Below are 27,866 nucleotides of genomic sequence, written 5' to 3' on the forward strand. Positions count from 1 at the left end.
GGCCTGGTCTCCCGCGGGGAGCTGGCCCCACCCCCTAACTCCCCCCGGGAGGGCCCCGCCCCGCCCGGGCCTCCGGGGTCAGCGGCCCCCGAGGCCGTGTCCGGCTGCGGGACCCGGGCTCCGCCGCGGGCGGCCTCGGCTGCAGTGGCCCTCCCTGGCCGCCCGGGGCGCTGTGGCCGCGGCTGGCCCGCAGTGGGCGGCGGAGCCCGGGGGAGGAAGGGGAGGGGAGGAGAGGAGAGGGAAAGGGAGGGAGGGGAGGGAAGGGGAGGGAGGGAGCGGAGACGGGGTAGCTGGAGGCGCCCGAGCCGAGCCGGGTCAGCGGGGCGGGCGGGGAGGAGCGGGAGGAGGAGGGGGAGGAGGAGGAGCCGGGGCGTGCTGGCGGGCGGCCGGGTGGCGGCGGCGGCGGCATGGCGGAGCCTAGCGGGGCCGAGACGAGGCCCCCCATTCGGGTCACCGTCAAGACCCCCAAGGACAAGGAGGAGATTGTGATCAGCGATCGCGCCTCGGTCAAGGAGGTAGTCCAGGTGGGGGTGGGGGTGGGGGTGGGGCGGGGAGGAGGGGCCCGCGGGTCCGCGGAGGGGGGGTGGCTCCGGACGGGCCGGAGGGCCGGGGGGAGGCGGGCGGGGCCCGGCGGGCGCTCGGGGGAGCGGGGGAAGGGGCGGCGGGCGGGGGGCGGTCTGCGGGCGATCTGGGGGGGCGCGGCGCGCGGCGGGGATGGGAGACCCGGGTTTGCCTTGTGGCCTGGGCTGGGGGCGTGGTGGAGGGTGGGGTGGGGACACCTTGCGCTGGGAAGCGGGGGGAGTGTTTGGGGGGAGCGTGCGCCCGGGTTCCTGGTCGGAGGTCGAGGCTGAGTGGGGGGGCGGCAAAGTGCTGAGCCTGCAGCGCCGTCGGGGGGCGCCACTGTGCGCCCGCGAGACCGCTCCGCGTGCTCCGCACGGGGCGGAGTGGGCAGGGTGTCCCTCCGCCCGGGTCCCTCTTGCTGATTCAAACCCTGGCGGTTCCGCGTGGCCCCCAGCCCCCCGGGTGTGCACATTGTGCAGTGGGTGTTCGGTACGGTCGCGTGGAATGAGGGGATCGCGCCCGCGCCCGCCCCCTCCTTGTGGGTTTCACGGAGGCGGGGCTCTCGGCGGCCCTCTGGACCGAAGGGGCATCTGGCCGCTGCCCCTGCCCGGCCAGGGCACGGTTTTTGTTCGGGTGTGATTTGGGGGCTGGTGATGGGTTTGGGAGTCTTCATTTCCCAAGCCAGCCTTGAGTAGCATCACTGCCTCCCCCCAGCCTTATAAAATGACTACACTCCTGAATTTAAACATTGTCCCCTGCAAAGCTGGACTTGAAATCAGCTCACTTTTTAATTGATTTCAGAGGGGAAGGGGATGAGAGAGACAGAAACATCAATGATGAGCCGAAACCGGTTTGGCTCAGTGGTAGAGCATCGGTCTGCGGACTGAAAGGTCCCGGGTTCCATTCTGGTCAAAGGCATGTACCTTGGTTGCCGGCACATCCCCGGTAGGGGGTGTGCAAGAGGCAGCTGGTCGATGTTTCTCTCTCACTGACGTTTCTAGCTCTCTATCCCTCTCCCTTCCTCTCTGTAAAATATCAATAAAATATATTTAAAAAAAATAAAAGAAACATCAATGATGAGAGAGTATCACTGACCTGCTGCCTCCTGCTCGCCCCCCCACTGGGATGAGCCCGCAACCTGGGCTTGTGCCCCCAGACCAGAATCAAACCCGGGACCCTCTCAGTCCACAGGCCAAACCAGCCAGGGCACAGGACATACTCTTAACTCACGAATAGTTAGGTCCATGATAAGTGGGATCTATGTGTTGTAGTTGTTCCAAGCATGCTGGGGTGAGAGAGGGGAGAGAAACCTGGGGTCTGGGGAGAGAAGGCTGAGGGACACAGGGCCTGAGTCCAAGGCTGTTGCAGGAGCTGAGGCGGAGCGTTCCCTCCGAGGGAACCCGGCAGAGGGACTGAAGAAGGGGCAGGCAGCAGGGCCTCCTGGGCTGGGAGAGCTGGGAGAGGAGCCTCCCCCGGGGCCATCTCCTGGGCGAGGGAAGGAGCTGCTCACTGCAGCTGGAGGGATGGAGTCCGGAGTGCAGAAGGGACTTCCCGCCTCGGGAGGGGGAGCCGAAGCTAGCGGGGGCTCTTGGAGAGTCAGTCCCTGGTGGATGGCGTCCAGGGGCCTTTGCAGTGACCTCTGCCTCTGGATCGCAGTTCAAAGAGGAGATCTCCCGGAGGTTTAAGGCTCAGCAGGATCAGCTGGTCCTGATCTTCGCCGGCAAGATCCTCAAGGACGGGGACACTCTGAGCCAGCACGGGATCAAGGACGGGCTCACCGTCCACCTGGTCATCAAGACCCCGCAGAAGTAAGTTCAGGAGAGGAGCGGGTCCAGCTTCTGACACTCCCGCACCCACCTCCGCCCGGAGGACTAGACCAAGGCCAGGAAAGTGGCTCCTGAGGGGGTTGCCAGGCAGGCTTATGGGCTCACCTGCAGGGGACCGGATCCTGACTTACATCTCCCCGGGGGTGGGCCTAGCTTCTCCCTCCCTCCCTGATGTACTCACCGCCCCCTAGCATCACCCCCCGCCAGCTTCAGCGTCTCTAGGACGCAGCCTGGGTTGGGGCGGTAGCTACACACCCTCTTCTTGTGTTCCCGTAAGCCAGTGTTTCCCAAACTTCTGACGTATGTGTACCCCTTCTATAATTTCCGTAACGCTGAGTGCCCCTCATACTCATGAGAACGTAGAATTAGGCGCAGCTAAGCACGGTGCAGTGCGTACCCCCACCAAACTCTTCCCGTGCCCTGGGGGTACGCGTACCGCACTTTGGGAAACGCTGCACGGCGGCGTAAGCTAAGACTTCCTTCCTCTGTCCTCAGGGCCCAAGACCCAGCTGCTGCCACTGCTTCTTCCCCCTCTACTCCGGAACCTGCCTCAGCACCCTCCACCACGCCTGCTTCACCTGCCACGCCGGCCCAGCCCTCCACCTCTGGCGGTGCCCCTTCGGACGCTGGCAGTGGAAGCCGGAGGAGCAGTGCGGGGGGTCCCTCCCCAGGGGCTGGGGAGGGCCCTCCCAATGCTACCACGTCCATACTCTGTAAGCCCTGAGGGACTGGGGGTGGGGAGAGCGCAGAGAAGGGAGAAGCATGGTCCCCACTCATGATCTGAAGGGGATGAAGGACCCCTGGACATAGGCTTTTCCAGTTAGGGGGAGCGTGGGGGGAAAAGGGCTGGAGATATGGGGAGCCAGGGGTGAAGAGGCTGTAGGTGGGACAGAAGTGGGTCCAACAGTAGCCAGTTGGGGTATATTGATTTACTCACTCACCAGGCCATCAGGGGGTGCCCTCTGTGCCCAGGACTATGCCGGCTCCCAGCCTCTGCCACCAAGGAGGCTCAGCCTGGCAGGCTGACATCTCTGCCAGCAGGTTCAGGGCTGGGGCTGTGGGAGTGCCCCGGAAAGGGAGTGTGAGAAGCAGAGGGGCCCGCCCCGGAGACCGGAACTCAGTGCTCTGACCAGGCGGGGGAGGGCTCCAGCCGCAGACCGTGACTCTGCCTCCCCCCGCAGCTGGCTTTGGGGGCATCCTCGGCCTGGGCAGCCTGGGCCTGGGCTCCGCCAACTTCATGGAGCTGCAGCAGCAGATGCAGAGGCAGCTGATGTCCAATCCCGAGATGCTGTCGCAGATCATGGAGAACCCGCTGGTCCAGGACATGATGTCGAATCCGGACTTGATGCGCCACATGATCATGGCCAACCCGCAGATGCAGCAGCTGATGGAGCGGAACCCTGAGATCAGCCACATGCTCAACAATCCCGAGCTCATGAGGCAGGTGGGTGTGAGAGAGGCGGGGCGGGGGTGCCTGCCGGCCTTTCTTTCCCCACCTTGTCCTGCTTGGATTTGTTCACTCATTTGTGCAGCAGCCGTGTTCTGCACACTTGGGTACAGTGATAAAAAGCACAGGCCTAGCTTTTCAGGAGCTCCTGGTCTTAAAGAAAAACTGGACAAGTAGCTAAAACCAGTTTGGCTCAGTGGATAGAGTGTTGGCCTGCGGACTGAAGGGTCCTGGGTTCGATTCCGGTCAAGGGCATGTACCTTGGTTGCGGGCATATCCCCAGTGGGAGGTGTGCAAGAGGCAGCTGATCCATGTTTCCCTCTTTCTCATTGATGTCTCTAGCTCTCTATCCCTCTCCCTTCCTCTGTAAAAAAATCAATAAAATATGTATTTTTTAAAAAGGGACAAGTAAGCAGACAGTGATAATGCAGTACGATCAGTACTGTTGTACGGATAGTCACAGGGTCCCCAGGAGCTCAGAGAGGCGGTCTTGACTCTACGCGGGCTCCAAGGAGGCCTCCGAGAGGAAATGCCACCCACGCTGAGCCAGAGGAAGGGCCAATGGACAGCAGTGCCAAGGCCTGGGGGTAAAAGAGAGCAGGGTATTTATTCGGGGAGCCCTGAGGATGGCCAGGGCCGGAGGGGTGGGGAGACCCAGGTAAGGCAGTTCGGTGTTGGTCTCGGGGAGCTCCGGCTCACGGCCTGTCCGCCAGGGGACAGGGAGAGACAGCCTCAGCCGCACTGTGGGCAGGCGTGCAGGACTCGCCAGGCGATGAGCTTCATTGGGACAAGGATTTGCGAGTGTTTTGTTCACTGTCTAGGATAGTGCCCGGTATGTTCGTAGTCACTCAGTAAATTACTGAATAACTGAATTATGGGACAAGAGATCAGAGTCATGGCTTAGACATAAGGGTATCGTAGAAGAGTGTGGAGCAAATTTGGGAAGCACAGGGCAGGAATTGGATGGGAACAAGACAGCCGTGCTCATGTTTTCTGCTTTGTACTGTTGTCCCTGGAATTGTCACAGGCTGTTCTTTATTGAGAGTGAGCCACTGGCACGAGAGAAAGCCCCATCGTCCTGTGTAGTCAGGCCAAAGACCTGAGGAGGGAGTTCAAGGGTGTCGGTAGCATTGCGCCAGCTCGAATCCTTTCCCTCCTCAACGTATCTTTTACCAGGAGGCAGAGCTGGTGTTGGCCAGACAGACTGACCTGGCCTTGACAGCTGGCTCCACCACCAACTGGCTGTGAGTCCCAGGCAGTGAGTCTCTGAGCCTATTTTTTCTTCTGCAAAATAGGAGCAGAGATACTTACTTGGGACTATCACTGAGATTAAATGACTTGAATTCTGTAAATTAGTCCAAGGCCGGTATAGAGAAGGTGCTCGGGAGATGTTAACTTTTGTTTCTGCCTCCTCCCCTTTCCCATGTCCATTCTTACTCAATACCCCTCCCTGTGCTCCCTGATCCCTGACCCCTGACCCCCCTGTGGGCCCCCTGACCCTGAAGGAGGGAAGCTGCTTCTGGAATCCCTCCTGTGATCATTGTATCTCACTGGAACAGGCCAACTAGATGCCCACAGGGAAGATGGTTGGGACCAGAGTGACAGGAAGGAAGGAAGTCTAGTCGGCCCTATTCTCTGCCACAGGAGGGCAGACCCTGGACCCTGGATCCTGGTCCTGCTGCAGGCGTCCTCCTCAGGCCCATCCTTTGCAGGGTTGGTGCTCACTGGTTCTGGGGCCCATTCTGTCTCTCTGCCTTCCCCGCCAGACGATGGAGCTCGCTCGAAACCCAGCCATGATGCAGGAGATGATGAGGAACCAGGACCGAGCCCTCAGCAACCTGGAGAGCATCCCCGGAGGGTATAACGCCCTCCGCCGCATGTACACCGACATCCAGGAGCCCATGTTCAGCGCCGCCCGGGAGCAGGTGGGGCCAGGGGCTGGGCGTCAGGCAGGCTGTCTGTCCAAGGTCCCCCACCTCCAGACCCAGGAGCGCCTGGGGTGCTGTCTGCTCCTCTTTCTAGTCCCACCCTCCACCCCTTGGCTTGGAAATGGTTCCCATAATGCATAGTCAGGGTGGTCCAACGTGGCATGGGACTGAGGCACCGGGGCAGCATGTAGCAGAGTTCCCCGGGGAAGTGGGTGAGGCATAGAGGCCAAGGGTTTGATGTTGTTCTGACGAACTTCTGGCACCAGGGGCTCGAAGGTTGTGGTCAGGCCTGGGGTCAAACAGCTGAGCCCAGCACAGTGTCTCAAGTGTGGTCCAGAGATCACCTGTGGTAGAATCGCCTGAGGAGCTGGTTAATGATGAGATTCCGGGTCCCTCCCTTTGAGCTACTAAAGGACACAATCTCTGGAGTCAGCCTCTAAGAGTATGCATTTTTAAACTTAAAAAAAAACAAAACAAAAAATTTAATTGATTTTAGAGAGGAAGGGAGAGGGAGAGAGAGATAGAAACATCAGTGAAGAGAATCCTTGATCAGCTGCCTCCCGCATGCCCTCTACTGGGAATTGAGCCCACAACCTGCAACCCGGGCACATGCCCTCCCCCCTCCCCAATCCAATTGTGACCTGGTTCGTAGGTTGATGCTCAACCACTGGGTCCCACCAGCCAGACTGGGAATATGCACTTTAAAAAATGCTTTATGAATTCTTTCCAAATGTACAACAAATGTAGATAAAAATAGAGCGTTCTGTCAGATCCATGTTGCCCTAACACGTTGCCATATATAGTTTCAGTTCCTCTTTTGGTTCTTTTTTTTTTTTTTAAGTTTAATTTACATCAAATACATGTACATGTTTCAATATTCAAAAGGTACACAAAGTAAACAAAAGGCCATTTAAAAAGCTTGGAAAGGCCTTGCCGGGACCGGTTTAGCTCAATGGATAGAGCGTAGGCTTGGGGACTGAAGGGACCCGGGTTCGATTCCGGTCAAGGGCATGTACCTTGGTTGCGGGCATATCCCCAGTAGGGGGTGTGCAAGAGGCAGCTGATCGATGACTCTCTCTCATCGATGTTTCTAACTCTCTATCTCTCTCCCTTCCTCTTTGTACAAAATCAATAAAATATATTTTAAAAAAAATAATAAAATAAATAAATAAATAAATAAATAAAAGCTTGGAAAGGCCGAAACCGGTTTGGCTCAGTGGATAGAGCATCGGCCTGCGGACTGAAAAGTCCCAGGTTCGATTCCGGTCAGGGGCATGCACCTTGGTTGCGAGCACATCCCCGATAGGGAGTGTGCAAGAGGCAGCTGATCGATGATTCTCTCTCATCGATGTTTCTAACTCTATCCCTCTCTCTTCCTCTCTGTAAAAAATCAATAGAATATATTTAAAATAATAATAAATAAATAAATAAATAAAAAGCACGGAAAGGAATACAATACAAAAGGGATCCCACCTTCTTCTCCTACCACTTCCTTCTTAGCCCGAGTTAATGGCTGTCGCTATGTTTCGTCTATTTTCCTGAACATTTAACGTGTGCAAGTAAGACATTACAGTTAGAACAGCGGCCTTCTCTCTGGGCTTTCCTTCTCCAGAGCTGCCTGCCACCCGAAGTCGGTGTTTGTCATTTTGATCACTCATATATGTATCCATAAGTAATCTATAGTTTTGTTTTGCTTATTTTTCAACCTTCTAGAAGTGGGCTCATGTTGTTCATATGATTTTTAACTTGCTTATTAAGCATTTTTAAAAAGTTTCATTGAAGGATAAACCAGTGACAGAAGGTGCACGTAAGTGTACAGCTGGATGGATTCCCACGACTGAACCCCTCCCGCAGCCAGAGCTCAGGCAGCAGGGAGGCTCTCACGGCACTTTTTCCCTGTGGGAAGGCAAAGGCGCCGGATCCAGAGTGGCCCCTGACAACCAACAGGTTCCTTGTTCGTGCCGCCTCTGTCCTGCACCGAGGCTCCACAGATGAGCGCATGTCTTTCTGGCTCTGCTCAGTCCCACTGCTCCGTCTGTCTGTCCCTGTGGTGCTACCACATTGTCTTATTTAAGCCTGGACATCTGGCTGAGCGAATCCCCCACCTTATTCTTTTTTTTCTTTTTCTTTTTTAAATATATTTTATTGATTTTACAGAGAGGAAGGGAGAGGGGTAGAAAGTTAGAAATATCGATGAGAGAGAAACATCGATTAGCTGCCTCCTGCATACCCTCCCCTGGAGATGTACCTGCAACCAAGGTACATGCCCTTGACCGGAATCGAACCTGGAATTCCTCAGTCCACAGGGGGAGGCTTCATCCACTGAGCCAAACCGGTTAGGGCCCCACCTCATTCTTTTTAAAAAAATATATATTTTATTGACTTTTTACAGAGAGGAAAGGAGAGAGATAGAGAGCTAGAAACATCGATGAGAGAGAAACATTGATCAGCTGCCTCCCGCACACCCCCTACCGGGGATGTGCCCGCAACCAAGGTACATGCCCCTGACCGGAATCGAACCCGGGATCTTTCAGTCCGCAGACCGACGCTCTACCGCTGAGCCAAACTGGTTTCGGCCCCACCTTATTCTTAACATCATCTTGTTATTTTGGAGATTGCTCTTTCAAATTTTAGAAACTGCTTGTAGGGATCAACTATGAATTTTTAAAGGAATTTATTTATTTATTTTAAATGTTATTTAAGTATTTATTATTTTTTAAAATATATTTTATTGATTTTTTTACAGAGAGGAAAAGAGAGGGATAGAGAGTCAGAAACATCAATGAGAGAGAATCATCAATCAGCTGCCTCCTACACACCCCCCACTGGGGATGTGCCGGAAACCAAGGTACATGCCCTTGACCGGAATCGAACCTGGGACCTCTCAGTTGCAGGCTGATGCTCTATCCACTGAGCCAAACCTGTTTCAGCTTAAGTATTTAACTTAAAATGTACATCAAAGTAATGGATTCACCTAGTTAAAAAAAAAAATCAAGTAGTTGAGAGAAGCTGAAAACAAGCAGCCCAGTTAATTCTGATGCACACTGAGGTGTGCGAGCCACCGGGCTAGCTAAGGCACACAGCAACTGGCATCCACAAACCTGGGTTCGAATACCTGCTTCACCATTGTGTGCTGATGTGGTTTTAAGTGAGTTTCCTGACTCCTCTCAGCCTTGGCGCCCTCATTTCCACAATGGAAGCAACATATTACCGCAGAGGTTCTCGACCATTTCGTTCTCAAGATTCCTTTATACTCTTAAAAATTATTGAGGACCCCCAAATGCATTGGTTTTCATGGCTTAGATCTGATATTCACTGTATGTAAAATTAAAACTAAGAAAAATTTTAAATGCTTATTAATTCATTTAAAAATAACAATAAGCCGGGACCGGTTTGGCTCAATGGATAGAGCGTCAGCTTGGGGACTGAAGGGTCCCGGGTTCGATTCCAGTCAAGGGCATGTACCTTGGTTGCGGGCATATCCCCAGTAGGGGGTGTGCAGGAGGCAGCTGATCGATGACTCTCTCTCATCGATGTTTCTAACTCTCTATCTCTCTCCCTTCCTCTCTGTACAAAATCAATAAAATATATATTTTTAAAAATAACAATAAATTCATTACATTAACATAAATAGCATATTTTTTAAAAAATAATTTTATTTTCCAAATCAGAACTTAGAGGAAAGAGTGGTCCTATTATGTTTTTGTTGTTGCTTTTTTATTATGCGGCATTTTTGTGTGTTTTTTTGTTGATTCCTTATGTGCCTTGACCAGGGATCGAACCTGTAACACTGGCATATTGGGACGACACTCTAACCAACTGTGCTATCTGGCCAGGGTGTTGTTTTACATTTTTCCAGATCTCTTTAATGTCTGGCTACAAAGCAGCTGCATTCTCAGATCTGCTTCTGCATTCAATCCGCTGCAGTGTCACATGTTATGTATGCAGTCCTTGGAAAACTCCACTCAATACTCCTGAGAGAAGAATAGTGAAAAATGCAAATAACATCTTAGAATTACAAAAAGAGTTTTGAACCTTTGAGGGGTCCTAGGACCACACTTTGAGAACTGACATATTGGAGGGATATTGTAAACATTACAATAAATGGCAGCTGATCTCGCTATAGGGAGTTTAGAAACAGAGATTTAGTCCTTAGGGTATACCAGGAAGAACAAAACCGGGCCCCAAAGTTGGGTGCTAGTCAAGTTACCAGAACAGGAAATCTGAAACAGGGACAGAAACTGAGACCAGGGTGCACGAACTCTGGCCTGCAAGCCCCGTTATCTGAACAGGCAGCTGGTGAGGTGCAGGAACCACAGCTCAGAGCAGCAGAGTCCTTGGTGCTCCGTGGTCCCCATGACCCACTTTGAATAAACAGAAAAGTGAGTGGATGTGAAACTGCAAACTGCATGGTAGGGAGGGCTGAGGCTGCTCAGAGACCTGCTTAGGGCAGGACTGCCTAGGAACTCGGCAAAGAGGCTGAGCTAGGGAAGTGGGGCTGGGACTTCCCCAGCAAGCACACCCCTGGACAGAGGGAGGAGATCCAGATGCTCCCTGAGGCAGCACCATCGATGGTCCAGACCCTGAGATAACCCTGCGTGACTTGGCGGGAGCCTGCCGCTGCGGGGGCCTGAGGCAGCTGGTCAGAGGAGATGGGCTGGGCATGGGGGAAGGAGACCGAAGGCCTAGAGAGACGAGCTCACATAGGGACCCAGGCAGTGAGGGAGGAGGCTCTGGGGATGGGCCAAGATGGTTGGAAAAGGGGAAACTGGAGGCAAATCGGCTTTGAAAGCAAAGCCAACACTTACTAAGCACCTGCGAGTGTCAGGAGCAGGGTGTGGAGGTGAGTCCAGTTCTGTGCCTGAGGAGCCGAGGAAACGGCCTCGCTGCCCGCACACGGGAACGGTGTGTGTGAAGGACCGTGGAGCCCAGCGGAGACTAGAGACCGAATATTTAGCGCCACCAGGGGAGGGGACTTTTCCAGTGTCCTGAGGGCTTCAGTTATCCAGTCCTGTAGGATGGGGTGGAGCTGCCCGCTGTGGGGCTAAAAATTGAGCCGAGGATTCCAAAGGTCTCAGATCTCTCCTTTTCCTGGGAAGGGGAGGCCACTTGGTGAGAGGAAAGGGGTGTAGCCCTTGTCCCTGCTTTGTTTCAGTCCTTAACCCGAACCCTTTCCCTCCTCCCAGTTTGGCAACAATCCCTTCTCTTCCCTGGCCGGGAACTCCGACAGCTCATCCTCCCAGCCTCTGCGGACTGAGAATCGAGAGCCCCTCCCTAACCCCTGGAGCCCCTCGCCCCCCGCCTCCCAGGCCCCCGGGTCCGGTGGGGAGGGCACCGGAGGATCGGGGACCAGCCAGGTGCACCCGACAGTCTCGAACCCCTTTGGGATCAATGCGGCTAGCCTGGGGTCAGGTATGTCCTAGGTGGAAGGAGCACAGTGGGTCTCCAGGGCAGTCCCTCTGGCCCAGGACTGAGTGGGGGTCATACTGTGTCAGAATGTGGAAGACAGAGGTGAGACTGGGAGCCACAGAGGGCAGTGGCTCCACCCTCAGTGAGGGCCCTGATACCTTTGGGAGAGACCTAAGAATTGGCTCACCAATAAGCCAGCCCCACCTTCTGAGCTCTTTCAGTAGGAGTGGTACTGTCCAGTGTCAGTGGGTCAGATGGGATGAGGGTATTGAGAGGAACCAGGGCAGACCCGGGGACACAGGGCAGATTGGGGTGGGAGTGGGGGGTATGTGCAGAGCTGCCATGCACAGGAGTGCAGGTTGTGACTTTACCACCTTGGGGAAGCCCATTTGTCTGGACTCTGGCTGTGTGTAAGACTCAGGGATGTCTCTGATAGATGTCCCGATTTCCCTGTTCCCTGGGGGACATCTGTTTTGGGATAGTCCCTTCCCCTCTTTGTGCTTCAGTTCCCTTATTTATAAAACAAGGGACTTGAACCTGACTCATGGTCTTAAAAGTGCGCCCTGAGTTCTGGAGGCTCTGGGCCATCCTCAGGATGAGAAAGGACCAAAGGGGAGAGGCTCATGCTTGGTTTCCGCATGAGATTTGGTTTGAGGAAAGAGTCTGCTGCTAAGACAAGTCTGAAAGCCATTGATCGAAGTGATCTTTAGTCAAATCCTTTCCAACTCGGACATTATCTGAGCTTGTGAAAGGGTCAGGGCGTGAATCAGAGCCAGTGTCCAGCTGGCTTGGCTTGTCCTCAGCAGAGTGGATGGGAGAGGGCTGGGCCAAAGTGGGGGTCAGGAGAGACGCCCTTGCCCAGAACCTGGTACCCTTGTCTGTCAGTTTTGTGAGCACTCGGTGTCGGAGGTGAGGCAGGTTGATGTGGCATCTGGTTTCCATCTGGACCCCTTCTCTCCTGTCCGGTCTGTTTTCCTCCCCGCCTCAGGGATGTTCAACAGCCCGGAGATGCAGGCGCTGCTCCAGCAGATCTCCGAGAACCCGCAGCTGATGCAGACCGTGCTCTCCGCCCCCTACATGCGCAGCATGATGCAGGCGCTCGCCCAGAACCCCGACTTCGCCGCTCAGGTAGGGGCTGTCCCGGGGAGCATGGGGGCAGTTCCTGGGGGTCAGACACTCGGGAGCCAGCCTGCCTGGGTTTGTGTCTCAAGCATCAGCACGTCCTCGCTGTGTAAGCTCAGCGAGGAATCGAACCTCCAGCTTCCTCAGCTGTAAACCGGTAACAGCAGTTCCTCATAGGTTTGTGAGGATTAACGAGTTGATGCATCTCAAGTGCTTTGAACTTGGCCTCGCACATCGCGGGCACTGTGTGCTCGTCATTATCGGACCCGGGGCTGGGCAGTCTGGCTCCTGATGTCGTCGCTGCCTGGAGTATAGTTCTATTTCCTCTTGCTGTCCCACTTAGGCCTTCGGGATACTTTGAGGTCCTGGGAAAAGCTGGCCAGATTCCGGCAGTGGTAGGGGTGCCGAGGGAGACTGAGGCTGTGGGGGATTCTTAGGGTGGGTAGGCCCAGGCCTCCCCCTCCTACCTTGACCCCGGCAGATGATGGTGAACGTGCCGCTCTTCGCCGGGAACCCCCAGCTCCAGGAGCAGCTCCGCCTGCAGCTCCCCGTCTTCCTGCAGCAGGTGAGGAGGCGCCCAGAGGGCTGGGGGGACCCTGACGCCTTGGGCGGAGCTTGGCCCTGGACTCGGGGTTTCGGCTCCTTCCTGTCTCCTGCCACCTCCCATTGCCTTTCTCTGCTCGTTTCCCACCAGATGCAGAACCCGGAGTCGCTCTCCATCCTTACCAACCCCCGCGCCATGCAGGCGCTGCTGCAGATCCAGCAGGGATTGCAGACCCTGCAGACTGAGGCCCCCGGGCTGATACCCAGGTGAGGGCAGGAGGCAGGTGGGCAGCAAGGTTCTGGAGACTTCTCCCCTCAACCCCCCTCCTCTGCCACCCCGAGCAGCCATGTGTCTGTTTTCCTGTTTCCTCCCATTGCTTTCCTTCCGGATCTCATGTTCCCATCCTTTCTCAGAGGCCGTCTCCCACCTTTCGGTCTCTCCTGTCTGCAGCCTTGGCCCCTTCGGGATGTCCCGGACCCTCGCACCCTCGGCAAGCAGCAACACCGGGCCTGCACCCGAAGCCCCCACCTCCTCTCCAGCCCCCCCAGCCACGTCTCCCACGGGGGCTTCCAGTGCTCAGCAGCAGCTCATGCAGCAGATGATCCAGCTTTTGGCAGGAAGTGGAAACTCACAGGTACACAGGAGTGGGGCTGGTGCTGGAACCGCCACTCCATCCTGATGGTGTCTGGGGCCACAGGAGAATGGAGGGAGCGGAGCAGGCTCTGGCGGCAGCCAAACCTGGCTTACACCCTGGTCTGCTGCCTGCTAGCCTGGGGCAAGTGACTGATCTTCCCTCAGTTCAGTGTCCACAGCTGTAAAGTGGAGAAGAGAATAGTAATGGCACTTACCATGAGCTCATTTAATTTACTTCTCACAACGGCCTTCGAGGGAGCTGTTATTACAAGTCCTGTGTTACAAAAGGAGAACACTGAAGCCCGGGCAGATTAAGGGGCTTGCTCAGGCAAAAGCCAGTGAGTAATGGAGCCATGATTCAAACCGAGGCATGCTGGCTCCAGGATTTACACTGTAACTACTGTGCTTTATCACTTCTACTCATACCATGGGATTCTTTTTTTTTTTCTTTTCTCTTTTTGAAATATTTTTATTGATTTCAGAAAGGAAGGGAGAGGGAGAGAGAGATAGAAACATCAGTGATGAGAGAGAATCCTTGATCAGCTGCCTCTTGCATGTGCCCTACTGGCTATCAAGCCCGAATCCCAGGCATGTGCCCTTGACCAGAATTGAAACTGGGACCTTTCAGTCCTCAGCGCTGACGCTCTATCCACGGAGCAAAACTGGGTAGGGCCATGGGATTCTTTTGCTAATTAAATCCGCCTCCATCGCTGAGACCTGAGAGATGAGTTAACTAAAGCCTGGGGTACGAAGTGGAGGCTAGGGGTTTGAGGGAGTGAGGATGACTTCGGGCAAACTTCTTAACCTTCCTCTGTCCTTTGTAACTCGTCCGGGAAAAGCCTGTCCATAGACATGAAGGCAGGCCCAGTTCTGTGCAAATGCTGGACCACGGGATCACCAAGGGGGAGCCCCGCTTAAGTCCTGCGGGTGCCCGGAGCACTGCGGGCAGCAGCCCGGGGGCCCGTGACTGCTGGCTCCTTCGGCTCTGAGCCGTCTGGTCGTGATCTAGGCTAGTGCTTCATAAACATGCCTGGGAAACACTCCTAGGAGGTGTTCCCAGGAGTGTCAGATAGGAAAAGCCTTCCTCTTTTGTGGATTGGTTAGCATTAAACAGATTCTCTCTCTCCTGCAGCCATTCTCTGGCCTTTCCTACGACTGTACGTGTGAGGATGGCTGGAGGGGGGTTAGCGGTGGTGGTTAGTACATCTTATCCGCCACAGAGCATTTGGCGTGTGGAGTACCTGTTATCATCTCCGGACTGTTGATGGAACGTGGTTAGGAATATAAGCTGACCTGTCTGTTTCTTGAAATGTTGAGAAAGACGCCTGCACCTCATTGTTGCTCAGTTGTTTGCAGCTCACCACCTGCTCCACTGATTGGCCCTGAGGATGTTGGAGGAGACCTGCAGGTGTCTTCTCTTCATTGTAAACCCCCAGCTTCGGAAGTCGGTCCTGTACCCGCTTCACAAGGCCTGTCCCCTGTAGGTGCAGACGCCAGAAGTGCGATTCCAGCAGCAGCTAGATCAGCTCAACGCCATGGGCTTCATCAACCGGGAGGCTAACCTGCAGGCGCTGATTGCCACAGGAGGGGACATCAATGCGGCCATTGAGAGACTCCTGGGCTCGCAGCTCTCCTGATCCTGTGGCCGTGCCGCCTGCTTCTCCCTTCCCTGGATGCCAGCCTCTGGTTCCTGTCCGCTCCTGCCCTCTGCAGCTTGCCATCCCTGTCCTCTCCCTGTCCTCTCAGACACAGGGTGGCTTCAGAGGCCTGGACCCCAGCCCTGTAGCTCTGCCTGAGAATTTTGGTTCTACTACTTCTTACAGACTCTTCTCTCCTGCTCCAGCTGGAGCAGAACTGATTCACGGTCTTTCTTCACGGTTTTGTTGTTGGCCCCACAGCCGCCTTTGCAATCTTCACACTTCTCAGCGCAGCACCGAGTTGAACGAGGGACTCTGGTTAATGGAACATGGTCTTTCACCTGTACCGCTGGGGTTTTGCTCGTCTCATGTTTACTTTTGGTAGCTCTCCTCTTTCTTTCCCCATCCCCTCTCACCTCCAGCCTACCCAGTGCTAGAACTTCATTCTCTGAAGGAGGGGCAGGTGAAGCAGGCTGAGATTTTCCTCCTCACCCCCCGAAGTGCTTTTTAATGGGGTCTGTTGGAACTTTCAGGGGAAGAAAGATGCCTGTTCTTCCTGTCTGAAGGAGGAGATAAGACACAATCCTCTGAACAAGGAATTAACCAGCCCAACAGAGCCTGGTGCACAGGAGAAGGGTCTGAGATTTCTGGTTCAGGGTCGGCAGAGGAGACTTAGAGATGCTAATGTAGCTTGAGTTGAAAGGGGCTCAATGAAGCTAAGGGAGATGGCTCACAAGGGGCCATATTGGCTCCATTTCCTCAAACACACATGCTTATGTACACACACACACACACACACACACACATTTCCATGCACCCAGGACCTGTCTGTGTCCCCAGGTACCAGTGATCTGAGCCCCCCTTAAAAGACATGAAGTGGGTTGGGGTCTGGCTCGGCAGTGGGTGTGTGTGGTGGTGGCTGCATATGGGTTGAGTAGAAGTGGATTCTTGGCTCAGAGCTCCCCCACCAGAGAAATAGGCGAAAGGGCTAGTCTAGGGCAGGGATTTGTATGGCCCAGGGAGCTAGATCCCTCGGGCCTCTGGATGCTGGGTAACCCAAGGGTAGTGTGGATTCTCCTTCTACCAGGACTCTGACCAGCACCCTCACACCCCCCTCCTGGTTGCTGCAGGGAATGGTAGAAGGGTCTTTCCGTCTAGAACCCCTGGCCCTTGCCCTTTGAGTTCTTCACAGTTCCCTCCAGGCCAGGAAGTTCTGTTTGAGAAGGAAAGGAGAGGCTGGCCATGCTGCCTTTGACCTGGAGTTGGACGTTAACTAGCTTGGAGCACAGAGGAGGCTCATAGCACCTCCTCTCTCTGCTCCTTAGCCAGCTGCTTGGGCCCATGGCGGAGAGTACAGAGGCATGAGAACAGAATTCTCTCCAAGTGGGAAAGGGTCCCAAGCACTCCAGAGAGGGTGTCTGCGTGGCTCCTCTCCATCCTTCCCTCAGCTCCCACACTGGCCTTTGTAAATAAAGGGCGTGGTCTTTGTTGTGAGTGTGTCTTGGTGTTTGTTTTCGGGAGGGGGGGGGAGACTAGCTGAAGACAACTTCTTTGTCTTAGAGGGTTTTATAAAGTGGATCTAGAGGAATTTGAAGTTCGGTTCACTTACCACAGATGTTAAGAAACATTGAAAGTTAAGGGATAACAGGTCATGGGATATTTATAACCCATGGTTTAGGAATGAGAGGGTTGCATTTTTCCATTCCCCATCCCCAGACCATAAAATACCAGATTCCTCATCCTACCCTCCACCCCAACCCCCATTGGTCAATCTGGGAGAGGAATATATACTTTTGAAAAAATATATATATTTTTATTGGTTTCAGAGAAGGGAGAGAGAAATATTAATGATGAGAATCATTGATCGGCTGCCTCCTGCATGCCCCCTACTGGGGATTGAGCCACAACCAGGATATGTGCCCTTGACTGGAATCAAACCCAGGACCCTTTAGTCCGCAGGCTGATGCTGTATCATTGAGCCAAACCAGCCAGAGCAAGGAATGCATACTTCTGTCTGATCTTTTGGCAAGACCGCTCTCTGCTTACCTCAGGTAAAAAGGTAAAACACACACACACACACTAAAAAAAACCCTTGCATCCAGATCTTATGCAGGTGGAGTTTAGTAGTTCTTAGTCTTGATCTCTGAGACTAAACCTGACTCTCCCACTAATTGTGAACTTTTATCTTGTATAGTGAGGTTATGGCCTGGAGTTCTGTGATATATGAATATGTTATGGTGGGAGGTTCCACTTCTGATTATGGTAGTCTGGATATTTTAGACCACATGTGTCAAACACAAGGCCCGCGGGCCAAATCCGTGCCGCCAGGCCTTGCAATGTGGCCCGCACCGCGCTGTCATCACTGCACTCCGCTGCGTTTCCATCACAATGACAGTTCATGACTGTTCAGTAAACCATTCGGCCCACGATTTAGGCTGGATTTTAGATTTTGGCCCCTTCTCTGATTGAGTTCGACACCCCTATTTTAGACCAACATTCTCACTAGAAAAATTTTTATTGATTTTAGAGAGCGAGAGAGAGAAACATTTATTTGTTGTTCCACTTATGCATTCATTGGTTGCAAGATTGACCTTGCAATCTTGGTTTATCAGGAGGATGCTCTAACTAACAGAGTTACCTGGCCAGGGCCTCACTAGAAATGTTTACAGTTGGATGCAATATATATTTAAAAAATCTAAAAGCATCAAAGAGCCAACAAGACTGGCTGGGAATCCAGAGAGGAAAAACAGCCTAAAGACAACCTTTGTCCTGGGAGTTTTGGCCACTTGGGAAAAGTTGCTGAGAGGATTTGAGGGCCTTGAAGAATAGGGAGACAAAAAGTTAGAATCTGGGGCCAGCTAAAGATTGGGATGCTGCCAAAACCGGTTTGGCTCAGTGGATAGAGTGTCTGTCTGTGAACTGAAAGGTCCCAGGTTCGATTCCAGTCAAGGGCATGTACTGTACATTGGTTTTGGGCACATCCCCGGTGTGTGTGTGGTGGTGGGGGGTGCAGGAAGCAGCTGGTCGATGTTTCTCTCTCATTGATGTTTCTAGCTCTCTATCCCTCTTCCTTCCTCTCTGTGGAAAACTAATAAAATACATTTTAAAAAATTAAAAAATAAAGATTGGGCCGAGACCACTTTGGCTCAATGGATAGAGCGTTGGCTTGGGGACTGAAGGGTCCTGGGTTCAATTTTGGTTGCGGGCATATCCCCAGAAGGGGGTGTGCAAGAGGCAGATGATTGATGACTCTCTCATCGATGTTTCTAACTATCTCCCTTCCTCTCTGTACAAAATCAATAAAATATATATATTTAAAAATAAAGATTGGGATGCTGATAAAAATCCAGCATTTGAACTAGGACCCCAGAAGTAAGCCATTCCTCATATTCAGCAGCCTAGCCTCCCACCTTTCTGGGTGGTGCAGAAATTCTTAAGCCTCAATTTTAGGAATAAGATGATCCCAGATTGCTATAATATCCAGATGCATGATAGGATCAAGCAGAAATCTCAAGGAACGTAACATCAACATAGACCTCAAAATTACTATAATGAATAATTTTTCAAATATAACATCAACCACAATAAAAAGCAGTTGAAGAGATAAGGTAATATAAATGAGACCAAACAGAAATGACGGACAATAAACAGAACCACAGCAATTCCACATATTGAAATTATACAAGTGAAAACAACTGTGCTTAGTATTTCAAGAAGATAAAAGCCATGCTTAGAAATTTCAGCTGAGACATGAAACTATAAAAATGGACATAGCACGCCCTAGCCGGTTTTGCTCAGTGGATTGAGCTGTCCTGCAGACTGAAGGGTCACGGGTTCGATTTCAGTCAAGGGCATGTACCTTGGCTGGATCCCCACCAGGGGTGGGTGCATATGGGGGCAGCCAATCAACCGATGGGTGTGTCTTCTCCCATCTGTGTTTCTGTCTCTTCCCCCTCCCTTCCACTCTAAAAATTAATGGGAAAATGTCCTTGGGTGAGGACTAACAAAAATAAACAAACATTGACTCTAAAACAAAAATGACAGTCTCCTGGAGTTTAAAATATATAAAAAGAAACGTTAAATGTGACCACAGCACAGAGTCAGACTGGTAAATGGAGTTAGCACCTCAATTGAATTCTAAATAAAGCTCAGGGCTTGGTTACTTACTGGATGTAGGGGGTGACAAAGAATTCTAGTAACCCTGAGAGAAATAGCTTTTCTCTAATTCCTGGTTTGACAGTGCACTCGCCATTCTCAATGTATGATCAAAATCTCTAGGTATGCCAATTCCGCAAAACAGCTGGTCAGGTGCTGGTCACATGCGGTAAGGGCAAACCAGCTTGAAGAACCATTGAAAGGGGCAGAATAATAAAGCAAGAACTGCCTCGTGCGTCTGAGGTCCCCGGGCTCTACAAAGGGAAAGGTGGCACTTGTCCAGGAACTACAACTCCCAGAAGGCATGGGGCGGAGCACCGGGGTTTCCGGTCAAAGCTTATTTCCGGTCTTTCGGATGCTGACGCTCTTTTCCGGTACTGGTTCCTCCCCTCCCCCAAAGGCTTCTTTGGGGTGCACGGTGAGTCCCGAGCAGGACCGGGGTCTCACGTTCGCACCTCATCTAGCGGCTGAGGGTTAGCTGGGGCAGGAGGGGGGAGTGGGTGCGCCGCGCGTGACGTTTAATCTGGGGAGAGGCGGTAAGGGGGCCGAGCAGACTGAGCCCCGGGTGGGAACCACAAAAGGATGTGGGGCGAAGAGAAAGGATCCCGGGGGAAGGATGGAGGCCGGGATGCGGGGTGTGTGGGAAGACCCCGCGAGCGGCGGTGGGGTCTCAGTGGAGCTGGGCGATGGAGGAGAGGGCCACGTTCTGGAAGGCAGCATGTGTCAGGGAAAGCTGGGGGTGCTGCAGGTCTGAGATGGGCTGAACTCGGGCACCCCAAGAAAAGCCCTATTGTAGCCACATGGTGTCGTCTCAGAAGACCCTCTCAGTTGGGGAGAGGGTGGTGGTTATGCTGGTGCTTAGACCGATGACCCGAGGGCTTGCAGGACAGAGATGACAGGAGGGGCGACTACAGGTCAGTTCCAGCGGCTTAGAGACGACTGCTCAGTGGAAGGGGCTGCTGCTTTCGGAACATCAAAGAGCTTCCATAAACAACATACGCTGATGAACAAAAACAGACCCGGAGAAAGAGAAGCAGCGATCAGACTCTCAAACCTCAGAGGGAAAATAGGGGAGGGTGTGGGTAAGGGAGTGAGATCAACCAAAGGACTTGTGTGCATGCATATGGGCCTAGCCAGTGGCCATGGACAACAGGAGGGTGGGGGCATATGTGGGGAGGGGTTTGGGATGGGAATGGGGGGATGAGGACAAGTATGTGATACCATAATCAATAAAATTAAAATTAAATGAAAGCTTCCATGGGCTTTTCATGAAGGACCATCAGGAAGATTCTGGCGATTGTACAGGCGTGGGCTGACTGCTCACTTTGCTTCTCTCTCCACAGATGAGGCTGCTGGCATTTGTGGTGTTGGCTCTACTTGCTGTCACACAAGCAGAGGAAGGAGCCAGGCTTCTGGCCTCCAAATCGCTGCTGAACAGATATGCCGTGGAGGGGAGGGACCTGACCTTACAGTACAACATCTACAACGTTGGCTCAAGGTAAGGAGGCTCTGGGGCTACAGGGCAGGCCCTTTCAGGCTTCTTCGATTTCCCAGCTGGGAACGCCATCAGCAGTGATTTCTCTTCGGGAGACCTCCAGCAACAGCTCTCACGAGTGAATAAATAAATACACGGCTGGACCTAATATAAGAAGAGGAGGACATTCTTACCTAAGCTATGTGAATCCCATCTTCCACTTTTTTTTCTTTCTTTTTTTTTTTGAGTTGGAAGAGTTTTAGAATGGGGAAGAAGCAGGAATTGTGAAACAGGGAGAGGAAAATGGGAAGGCATAAAATATATGATTCCGAAAAAAATAAAAAAGTAAAATAAAATATATGATTTCGTCTTGCCTCAGGGTTTAGTTTCAGCTTCCTTTGTTTCATTATCCTGTACACATTTTTGTTGCCTTTTTAAATTTTGTTCTCTTTCATTTGATCTTCCATATGCGTCTTGCTCCTCTTCCTTTCCATCCTCCCAACAACACACACAGAGAAATCGAGACAATTTGGGCCCATTTCTTCCGAGATACTTGAGAATTTAGGTGCTTCTGAGCCATGGAATCCAGGCCTTGACCTGGGTTCTTCAGTGCAGCAAACCCAAATTTTCGTCTATGTAAGTCAGATGTGTCTTTTGTAGTTTTGAATTTTTAGGACGAGCAGGCAGATTTGATTGCCGATTGCTTTAATTTTCACATCCGTGACTTCCAAACCTCTTCTGTTGCCTCTGTTTTCTAGTGCTGCCTTGGATGTGGAGTTATCCGATGATTCCTTCCCTCCCGAAGACTTCGGCATTGTCTCTGGGATGCTCAACGTCAAATGGGACCGGATTGCCCCGTATCCTCTTGGCACTGGGGGAGAAGGCTGGCGGAGGGGGTGGGGGAACGGTGCCGCCAAAGCAAGCAGCAGGGTCCCTTCAGTCAGTCCGGTGTGCGTGGCCCTTCTGTCACCTCTGGATGAGACGGGACAAGAGACACTGCTGACAGCTGTATTCGTGTGCTTTGGATGCTCCTGAGCTTCCCAAGTTTAGGTTGTAAGGCCCTGAAACACTGTTGGGCAGACATAGACACTTAGATGTTTGTGGCCCAGCAAAGGGGGGCGCTTTTAAAAGAAATTCAGTTGCGCCAAAACCGGTTTGGCTCAGTGGATAAAGCGTCAGCCTGCGGACTGAAAGGTCCCAGGTTCCATTCCAGTCAAGGGCATGTACATTGGTTGCAGGCACATCCCCAGTGGGGAGGGGTGCAGGAGGCACCTGGTCAGTGTTTCTCCCATCCATGTTTCTAACTCTATCCCTTTCCCTTCCTTATAAAAATCAATAAAATATAAAATATATTAAAAGAATAATAATGAAAAAAATAAGAGAAATTCAGTTGGATGCTAATGTGGAGGACCTGGGTGACCTTTCAAAGACTCTTTTTAGTCAGTGAGTCTCTTCTGATCTACCAGTTGTTTCCTGAGGGTTTTGAATTAGATTTTTTCCCCCCCATGTGAATTAAAGTATATTTAGATTTTCTGATAAGAGTTAGTGTTCCCTTTGTGGTTTTTGTTTTTATTTTGCATTTTCAAGAATTTCCTTCAGTTATAGTCAATGAAAGCTTTTCTGTGAGCTTAAGTGACTAATTTTTCATCCATAACGTATATTGCTTTGTACATACTGAGTACATCATAGATTTAAAAACTTGGCTAAAAAGGCATCGTATTGCCCTACCAGGTTTTGCTAAGTGTATAGAGCATTGGCCTGCAGACCGAAGGGTCCCAGGTTCGATTCCAGTCAAGGGTATGTACCTGGTCAGGTCTCGTGCAGGAGACAACCAATCAGTGTGTTTCTCTCACATTGATATATCTCTTTCCCTTTCTCTTTCCTCTCTCTAAAAATCAATGGAAAAATGTTTTCGGGCGAGGACTTTAAAAAAAAAAAGGTATATTGTAATATACTTTAGGCTTACAAAAAAAATGTACGTTTATTATTCTTGCAGAGTATTGGCAAGTATGAACTCACCACATGTATTGGCAACTTCTTTTGTAAATGGTGCATTTAGTCCACAAGTGGAAAGGTTGTTAAAACTTCGCGTGGTCTTTTTCCTTCCTTAACCCTTGGGCCAGTGCTAGCAACGTCTCCCACACTGTGGTCCTGCGCCCTCTCAAGGCTGGCTACTTCAACTTCACCTCAGCAACCGTGACTTACCTGGCCCAGGAGGACGGGCCCGTTGTGGTGAGTTGTCCAAACGCTGATCTGGATGGGGCTCGGATCTGCCCTTGGAAACTGGCGGAAAATTTCTCATCTGAGAAAGATAAGAGAGACCAGGAAAGTGGGATATTGTCCTTAGGAAATACGTTTCAAATGATAAAGTTTCTGAATAAAACGATTGAAATGGATGGGAGGGGAGTATGTAGCATCCCCTTCCTCTTCATTCCTTCTGCCTGGCTCTTAGTCTGGAATGTGTCATACTGTGCCCGGTTCATCGCTGTTCTTGCCCTTCCAGTTCATCTGTGCTGCTGTCAGATTATCCCGTCTTCATGGTTCCCATGTCTCTCCCTTGCTTTGGATGCTTCTGCTTAATTACATCCAGGTCAAGCCTTCCTGCTTCTGATTGCATACCCTCCGGCAGCCCAGCTGTTCTCTGCCTCCAGCTTTCCCTCCACTCGACGCACAAAGACCCTCCATCCAGCGAGGCCCGGCGCCTTTGTGCGCGCCCCTCTCCTCCCAGCACTGTTCTTCCCACTGTGCCCTGCTTCTCTGTTTGAATGCTCTCCCCTCTGCTCCGTTCTCCAGGCCCAGCTTTGAGCTGCAAGCCCTCGTTTCTGTCTTCTGCTTTTACAGTTCACATTGCTCTTTCCTACTCCTTCTTTCAATAAACATTCATCGAGGGCAACCAAACATCTGTAGCTCTTACGTTATAGGCCACTTGAACATTTAATTATTTATTGTCTTCAGTAGTTCTCTCTCTTTTTAAAAATATACTTAATTGATTTTTTACAGAGAAGGAGGGGAGAGGGATAGAGAGTTAGAAACATCGATAAGAGAGAATCATCGACCAGCTGCCTCCTGCACACTATGTGCCCGCAACCAAGGTACATGCCCTTCACCGGAATCGAACCTGGGACTTTTCAGTCCGCAGGCCAACACCTGTTTCAGCAGTAGTTCTTTTTCTTATGTGTAGGTCTTCCCCCCACCCTCACTCCCAGTTTGATACAAATGCCTTGAAGTCAGGGACTTTGTCTTAGATTTCGCTCTGTTGCCCATATTTAACACAAACAGTAGTAAATAATCTTTGACTGATTGATGTAAAGGTCAACAGACATTTGTTGAGCCCCTGCAATGTGCTGGACTCTAGAGAATACTAAGAAGATTAAGATGCTGCCCCAGCCTGCAAGAACCTTAAGTCATGAATTCATAAAGGCCTCTGACAGGACCATAGATGGGCTATTGGCTACTTAGCAAGTGTACAGTAGTGGAGTCAACCGTAGAACTAAACAAAATCCAAAATTCTCGTTAAATGCACATTCTGAATTTTTTTTATAAACCAAGTGGAACCATATTTTTGTAATCCCTGTTACATTGCCACATCCTGTGCCATTTCTACCTTCAGAATCAGCTTTAGAAATATCATGGGGATGTAAAGTACAGCATAGGGAATACAGTCAATAATATTGTAATAACTGACTGAAACCAGTTTGGCTCAGTGGATAGATCATAGGCCTGGGGACTGAAAGGTCCCGGGTTCGATTCCGGTTAAGGGCATGTACCAGTAGGGGGTGTGCAAGAGGCAGCTGATCGATTATTCTCTCTCATCGATGTTTCTAACTCTCTATTCCTCTCTCTTCCTCTCTCTGAAAAATCAATAAAAGATATATTTTAAAAAAATATTGTAGTAACTAGCTAGGGTGCCAAGTGGGTATTGAAATACCAGAGGGCACACTTTGTAAAGTAGGTGATTGTCTAACCACTATGCTGTACACCTAAAACCAGTAAAAAAAAAAATAATAATAATAATAATATAAATGTAAACTGTAAGCCTGGCCAGGGTGGCTCAGTTGTTTGAGCTTCCTGTGCACCAGAAGGTTGCCGGTTCGATTCCTGGTCAGGGCACATTCCTGGGTTGTGATTTTTTTTTTTTTTTTTTAATATATTTTATTGATTTTTCACAGAGAGGAAGGGAGAGAGACAGAGAGCCAGAAACGTCGATGAGAGAGAAACATCGACCAGCCGCCTCCTGCACATCCCCCACCGAGGATGTGCCCGCAGCCAGCACACATGCCCCTGACCGGAATCGAACCCGGGACCCTTCAGTCCGCAGACCGACGCTCTACCTCTGAGCCAAACCAGCTTCGGCGTGGGTTGTGATTTTAATCCCCTCTCAGGGAGCACGCAGAATACAACCGATTAATGTTTCTCACAATGACATTTCTCTGTCTCTCCCTCTGTCTCTTCCTTCCTTCCTCCCTCTCTCTACATGTCTTTGGGTGAGTGTTAAAAACAACAATAACCAACAAAAAGACATAGTAAGATACAACTTTACACCCACGATGACGGCTATAATAAAAAGCAAAGGCAGTCACATGTTGGCAAAGATGTGAAAAAATAGAACGCTAACACACGACTGCTGAGAACACTCAGTGCTGCTGCCACGTGGGGTAAACAGTTTGACAGCTCCTCAAAGAAAAAGAAAAAAATGAAGAACCAACTGTTAGGACTCTGGTTCTGCGTGGTGTTTGACGGGTTAAAAAACAAAGAACCAGAGGCTCAGCTGCCACTTGAGAACGAAGTTGTTTGCAGTGTGCTCCACGGCCCGGCCTCTCCAGGACAGAGGAATGTGGGCAGACTCGGCCCCTCTGTAATGTACATTAGGGCAGGGCTCTGTGCCGACCAGAATCCTCCTCGTTTCATCTGAGCCTCCGGCACTCAGGTGCAGGAGGAATCGGGAAACGGGTGGCCAGTGCAAGTCCTTCCATTGCCCCCCCGGCCCTGCAGAGGGGCCGCGTGGTGAGCCGCTCCGCAGTCTGAGTCTCAGGTGGAAGGACTTGGTGTGAATCCCAGCTGCATCCCTGGCCTCTGTGCAGTCAGTGCTCATCGTGTGTTTCTCCGGTCTCCTGCTCCTGATGTACCCCTCTCTTCGACACAGTAGGAATCATCCAACTCTCTCTAGTTCAAAAGCTTTTCTTCCTCTTGAAACGCTAAGAATCTAACAGGTAGGCCCTGACTGGGTAGCTCAGTCGGTTAGAGCATCGTCCTGACTCACCAAGGGTGTGGGTTCCCTCCCCTGCCAGAGCACATGCGAGAATCAGCCAGTGGATGCATAGTGATAAGTGCATGGAACAACAAGCCGGTGTTTCTCTCTCTCCGGTCAATTAAAGAAAGGAATGACGCTGAGAGCAAGGTTGGTCGGGCTGCCCTTTCTCAGAGGAGAAGGCGTGGGACCTGCCTTAACGTCCGTCCTGCTTTTGTTTCAGGTCGGCTTCACCAGCGCGCCCGGACAGGGCGGCATCCTGGCCCAGCGGGAGTTCGACCGGAGATTCTCCCCTCACTTTGTAAGCGGCACGGTGTGGTCTGGGATGAGGCCGCCTTGGGTTCTGGGACCTCCTAGCCCCCTTGGAAGATTTGTTTAATTGGTTGGTTTTTGCCATATCTGTTTTTTTGGTGTCTGATCAGCCATCAGATATCCTAATTTAACTGTGATTAGAGATTTTCAGTCGTGAGATCACAATTATGAGAACAAAAAACTGCCCTTTTTCTTTCCTCATCCTTGAGTAGAGCCCCATCTTGGAGTCCCGAGTCTATATGAGATTTAAAAAGAATATCTGCTTAGATTCAAGAGCTGAGCATTGGGAAGGTGAGGCGGGAACTTAGCTGTGGTCTAGTCTAAGACAGAATTTTTTGAAAATGTGCCTAAAGTTCTGATTGAGGAAATTCTGTACTTATCCACTCACTCAGTGGATAATTATGAAGTTCCTAATTACGTGCTCAGTTCAGAGCTTTGCTTTGGGAAACAAGGGGGACAAGACACAGCCCCTCTCATAAAGAGCTTCGGGCACCTGGGGGCTCAGAACAGGTCCCAGTGCCCTGGTGGAGATCACAGGCCAGGTGCCCGAGGAGCCGCAGCGGGAGCACGGAGCCTGGTCTCAGTCAGGGCGGGTTCCCGGAGGAGGAGGTGAGGAAGGACGGGCACCGTAGGGAGAGGGAGCAGCTCAGAGTGAGAGCGAGGTGCCGTCCTGGCATGGCAAGTAGTCTAGGAGGCTGGAGGGCAGGCGGAGGCGGAGGAAGGGTTGGGGGGGCCTGGAGACAGCGGGTTAGATCACAGGAGGCTTACTGTCGGCCATACTGGCCATCTCCCTCCTCACAGACTGTCGGGAGAGAAAAGCTTTTCTTCCCCTCTGGGTGGGGACGGGCCTCTCATGGTTCTGCTTACAGTTTGGGCTGGGCCGCTCCCTGCCTCATTGGACCCCCCTCCCTGGTCCTCCCCCGGGCCCTGCCCCACAGTCTGAGCAAGGCCTCTGTCGTCTTCCACAGCTGGACTGGGCAGCCTTCGGGGTCATGACGCTCCCCTCCATCGGGATCCCGCTGCTGCTGTGGTACTCCAGCAAGAGAAAATACGACACCCCCAAACCCAAGAAGAACTGAGGGGTGCACAGCCGCCCATCCCAAGAAATCAGGTGCTTTCCAGACTCCAAAGGGTGTCTCCGATGCAGTCTCCTCAGCCAGCTTCTCCTGGGTCCTGCCCTGCTCTCGTCCGGAGTGAAGGCCTGGGCTGAGGAGTCTGCGAGAGCCTCCTCGCTCCCCTCCCGAAGCCACACAGACGAGCATGCCGGAGCCCAGAGGGGCCGTGGGTATATCGCTGGCCGTCTGAGCTCCCGGCGCAGGAGGGGGCGTTTGGAGACTGCATGGCACCACCCCCACCTCCCGCTGTCCCCTCAGAAGTGGACAGAAGAAGAACTGGAAGCTGGGACTCGTGGAGGCTACCCAGCTCCTGCTCTGGGTTAGGGAAGTGCTTACCGATGGGTTTTCTAATAAAAACAAATGCCACACTGACTTGCCCGTTTTCTCGTCGGCTGGTGAGAGCAGGTTGTTGGAGTTCAGGCCTGAGAGCCAGGCTCCTGGGCAGGTGAGCTGAA

General features: G+C 52.0%; 1 protein-coding gene across 10 annotated transcripts; it reads left to right on the forward strand.

Annotated features, from left to right (window-relative positions):
• The first annotated feature begins 338 nt into the window (after nt 1-338).
• Nucleotides 339-27,783, forward strand: LOC118721365 (translocon-associated protein subunit beta). Of its 10 annotated transcripts, none has more exons than XM_036442262.2 (15): nt 346-515; nt 2,218-2,369; nt 2,883-3,100; nt 3,569-3,831; nt 5,601-5,759; nt 10,949-11,174; nt 12,160-12,299; nt 12,775-12,858; nt 12,988-13,103; nt 13,288-13,471; nt 20,606-20,760; nt 21,495-21,593; nt 22,860-22,968; nt 26,208-26,366; nt 27,265-27,783. In XM_036442262.2, the coding sequence occupies exons 1-14, from the start codon at nt 408-410 to the stop codon at nt 26,361-26,363; spliced, it is 2,169 nt and encodes a 722-aa protein (XP_036298155.1). In that variant the 5' UTR covers nt 346-407; the 3' UTR covers nt 26,364-26,366; nt 27,265-27,783. The 10 variants fall into 10 exon arrangements, with proteins under 10 accessions (XP_036298158.1, XP_036298155.1, XP_036298156.1 ...); XM_036442261.2 differs by having other exon boundaries at nt 350-515; nt 26,208-26,285; XM_036442263.2 differs by lacking the exon at nt 26,208-26,366 and having other exon boundaries at nt 347-515.
• Nucleotides 27,784-27,866: the final 83 nt, after the last annotated feature.

This window comes from Pipistrellus kuhlii, unplaced genomic scaffold (assembly GCF_014108245.1).
Source record: "Pipistrellus kuhlii isolate mPipKuh1 unplaced genomic scaffold, mPipKuh1.p scaffold_m20_p_18, whole genome shotgun sequence".
NCBI classification, from domain to species: domain Eukaryota; kingdom Metazoa; phylum Chordata; class Mammalia; order Chiroptera; family Vespertilionidae; genus Pipistrellus; species Pipistrellus kuhlii.

Bases quoted from the DNA above. Each gene is read 5' to 3' on its own strand.
- LOC118721365 (XM_036442261.2), top strand. From the start codon at position 408: ATGGCGGAGCCTAGCGGGGCCGAGACGAGGCCCCCCATTCGGGTCACC. The intron at 13,104-13,287 runs GTGAGGGCAGGA...TCCTGTCTGCAG, and splicing joins GCCCCCGGGCTGATACCCAG to CCTTGGCCCCTTCGGGATGT. The intron at 20,761-21,494 runs GTAAGGAGGCTC...TCTGTTTTCTAG, and splicing joins ATCTACAACGTTGGCTCAAG to TGCTGCCTTGGATGTGGAGT.